General features: G+C 61.6%; 1 protein-coding gene across 1 annotated transcript in view; it reads left to right on the top strand.

Moving 5' to 3' along the window:
- Window positions 1-2,223, top strand: part of FSCN1 (fascin actin-bundling protein 1) — an 8,975-nt gene extending 6,752 nt beyond the window's left edge. Inside the window, exons 3-5 of the mRNA XM_006906562.2 lie at window positions 1-116; window positions 330-497; window positions 874-2,223. The exon at window positions 1-116 is cut by the window's left edge and continues 5 nt beyond it. Of these exons, the coding sequence (XP_006906624.1) occupies window positions 1-116; window positions 330-497; window positions 874-1,076 (487 nt within the window). The 3' untranslated portion in view covers window positions 1,077-2,223. The remainder of the gene's footprint in view (window positions 117-329; window positions 498-873) is intronic.
- The last annotated feature ends 551 nt before the right edge of the window (window positions 2,224-2,774 follow it).

Genomic DNA, 2,774 nt, shown 5'->3' with positions numbered 1-2,774 from the left:
CAGCTGCTACTTTGACATTGAGTGGCGTGATCGTCGGATCACACTGCGTGCATCCAACGGCAAGTTTGTGACAGCCAAGAAGAACGGGCAGCTGGCTGCCTCGGTGGAGACAGCAGGTAGCCACCTGTGGGTGCCCCTCAAGCCCTGGTTCCCCGGAGGGTCTAACCATGCTGCAGTCAATCACCAAGGGCCCCCCCAATGCTGGGCATTCCCCCAAACTGGCCCCGCCCACCCTGACCCCAGGCTCCTGTTCTTCCTCTCTGACCCACACCCTGGGTGCCCCAGCCATACCCCCATGAGGCTCACAGCCCCACCCCTTCCTGGTACAGGGGACACAGAGCTCTTCCTCATGAAGCTGATCAACCGCCCCATCATCGTGTTCCGCGGGGAGCATGGCTTCATTGGCTGCCGCAAGGTCACTGGCACCCTGGACGCGAATCGCTCCAACTATGACGTCTTCCAGCTCGAGTTCAACGACGGTGCCTACAACATCAAAGGCAGGTTCCTTGGGAGGTGTGGGGGGCCCCTGGCACTGGGGGACAGTACTCCCTGCCCTGCATGGCCCTACTTCTGTGACTTGGCTTGGGCCATTCCAAGCCCCGTGGAGACAGACGTCCTACGGCCACCAGGGGCTCCTCCCCATCTTGTCTGTACAGGAGGGAGACTTCCTGGCTCACCCCAGACCGAGCTGGGGGCGATGAGCAGAGAGGGGGCGGGGGAGGATGCGCACCTGAGTTAGGGCGGGGGCTGGGGAATGGACCCCCATCCGGCATGAGAGGTGGGAGGCTTGGGTGGACGTAATGGATCTCACCCCATTCTGGAAGCCGTGATGCACAGTGGGGAGCAGGGCTTGACAGTATCTTGCTCCCCCAGACTCCACAGGCAAGTACTGGACAGTGGGCAGTGACTCCTTGGTCAGTAGCAGCAGTGACACCCCCGTCGACTTCTTCTTCGAGTTCTGTGACTACAACAAGGTGGCCATCAAGGTGGGCGGACGCTACCTGAAGGGGGACCACGCAGGGGTCCTGAAGGCCAGCGCCGAGGCCATCGACCCTGCCACGCTGTGGGAGTACTAGGCCCTGCCGCCCGTGTCCCCGTGGTCCCCGCCCCGCCCCGCCCCCTCCTGCTAACTCCTCTTCAGGTGGGTGCTGCCGAGGATGGTGAGCCCCTCGCCTTTCAAACTGGAAACCCAGAGAAAACGGTGTCCCCACCCGTTGCCCTGTGCAGCCTCTCCCTGGGCGGGTCAGCGGCTGCGGCCTGGTCTTTGGAGGGATTTGGGAGCCCTCTGCCCTCTTTTCTCTGCAGTGGGCGAGGCTGGCACCTCTTTCTTCTGACCTCAGACAACTCTGAGCCTTATTTCCCCAAAGTGGCCGAGGAGCAGTGGGGACTGGGAGGCCTCCCTGAGCCCCTGGGTGTGGGTGGTGGGGCCGTAACTGGAATCTGCTGCCTGCTGCCGAGACCACCCCCCCAGCTCCCCAGGAGCCAGGCGCTTGCCCCAAGCCCGTTGGCTGCTGCCTCGGTGCACCTTCTGGAAGAAAACCTGAGCGGAGGGGCTGACAACTAGAGTGCTCGGCCACCGGTCCCCTTTGCACGGAGCAGGCCTGCCCACTGCGCGTCCTGCTGTGGTGTGGGGGTCCTGCTCCTGTCTGTTCTCTCGCCCTGGTCTGACTGGAAGCAGAAATGACCAAATCAGTATTTTTTTTTTTTTTTAATTAAATGTTATTGCTGGAGGCAGCCCAGGCAAGCCTGGATATAGCTATGAGTGGTTATCAAGGGGCCTTGGTGGGAGGGGGTCTTGGAATGGCATCTCCGGGCCCCGGGGCCCTCTCTGCCAGCTAGTGGTGGGGCAGAACCCAGAACCTGCTCTCACCTGCCTACCCAGGCCCCAGCCTGTGCCCTGCCTGGTGGTGCTGGGCCCTCATCCTCGGCCAGAGCCTCCAGCTGGCGTGATCGGTGCTCCTTGTCTGACTGGGCTCTGGGTCTCCCTGTGGGATGAAGCCAGGCGTCACCCTTGGCTGGGAGCCTGTGAGAAGCCTCCCAGCCCCTGGCCCTCGGCACAGCCCCGCCAGCCCCGCCCCTCCCGACCACGGTCTGTCTCCTCCGTGCATCTCGCTCTGGGTGTCTCGGTGTTTTATTTTTTTGTAAGTGTCATTTGTATAACTAAATGCCCATGATAGTAGCTTCAGACTGGAAAAAGCAAAATAAAATAATGCAAGTCCAGCACCTAGGCTGGCCTGTGTGTTCCTTGGGGATGATGGCAGGGAGGGGTGGGCCCCGGGCTCTGATGGGTGGTCTGAGCAGCCAGGACACCTCCAGGAACAGAAGGCCGCCCTGCAAGGGTGTGGACTCTGCTTCAGCCCTGAGGTCTGCTCCAAGCACATACTGGGAGCACTGGTGGGGAGATGGCTGACTACCGGTTCCTCAAAGTCCTGCCTCAATATTTGAGAGGCCTGAGCAGGGGGCATATCTGGGGGAGCAGCGCCTGCACGTTCAGGAAGTAGAGATGAAGCCAGAAACCATCAGAGACCTGCTTAGACAGGTGCCTTGACCAGAACTGGGAGGTATGGACCTCTGGGCTCCCCTCTCCCCAGAGTGCAGGGAGCTTGTGCACATCCACCCACACCCCTCCAAACAGCAGGCTCGGTCCTCCCCTCCCAGCTGGGATTTGCGGTGAGCAGGGGCCCAGGTAGAGGCCGCACAGGCCCTGGGAGAAGTCGGCCGAAAGGCTCAGCTCAAACTCTGGGGTGGGTGCCTCCACCGGAGCAGGACCTCTG

This window comes from Pteropus alecto, unplaced genomic scaffold, assembly GCF_000325575.1.
Source record: "Pteropus alecto unplaced genomic scaffold, ASM32557v1 scaffold40, whole genome shotgun sequence".
NCBI classification, from domain to species: Eukaryota; Metazoa; Chordata; class Mammalia; order Chiroptera; family Pteropodidae; genus Pteropus; species Pteropus alecto.
This window is presented reverse-complemented; position numbering and strand designations above follow the sequence as displayed.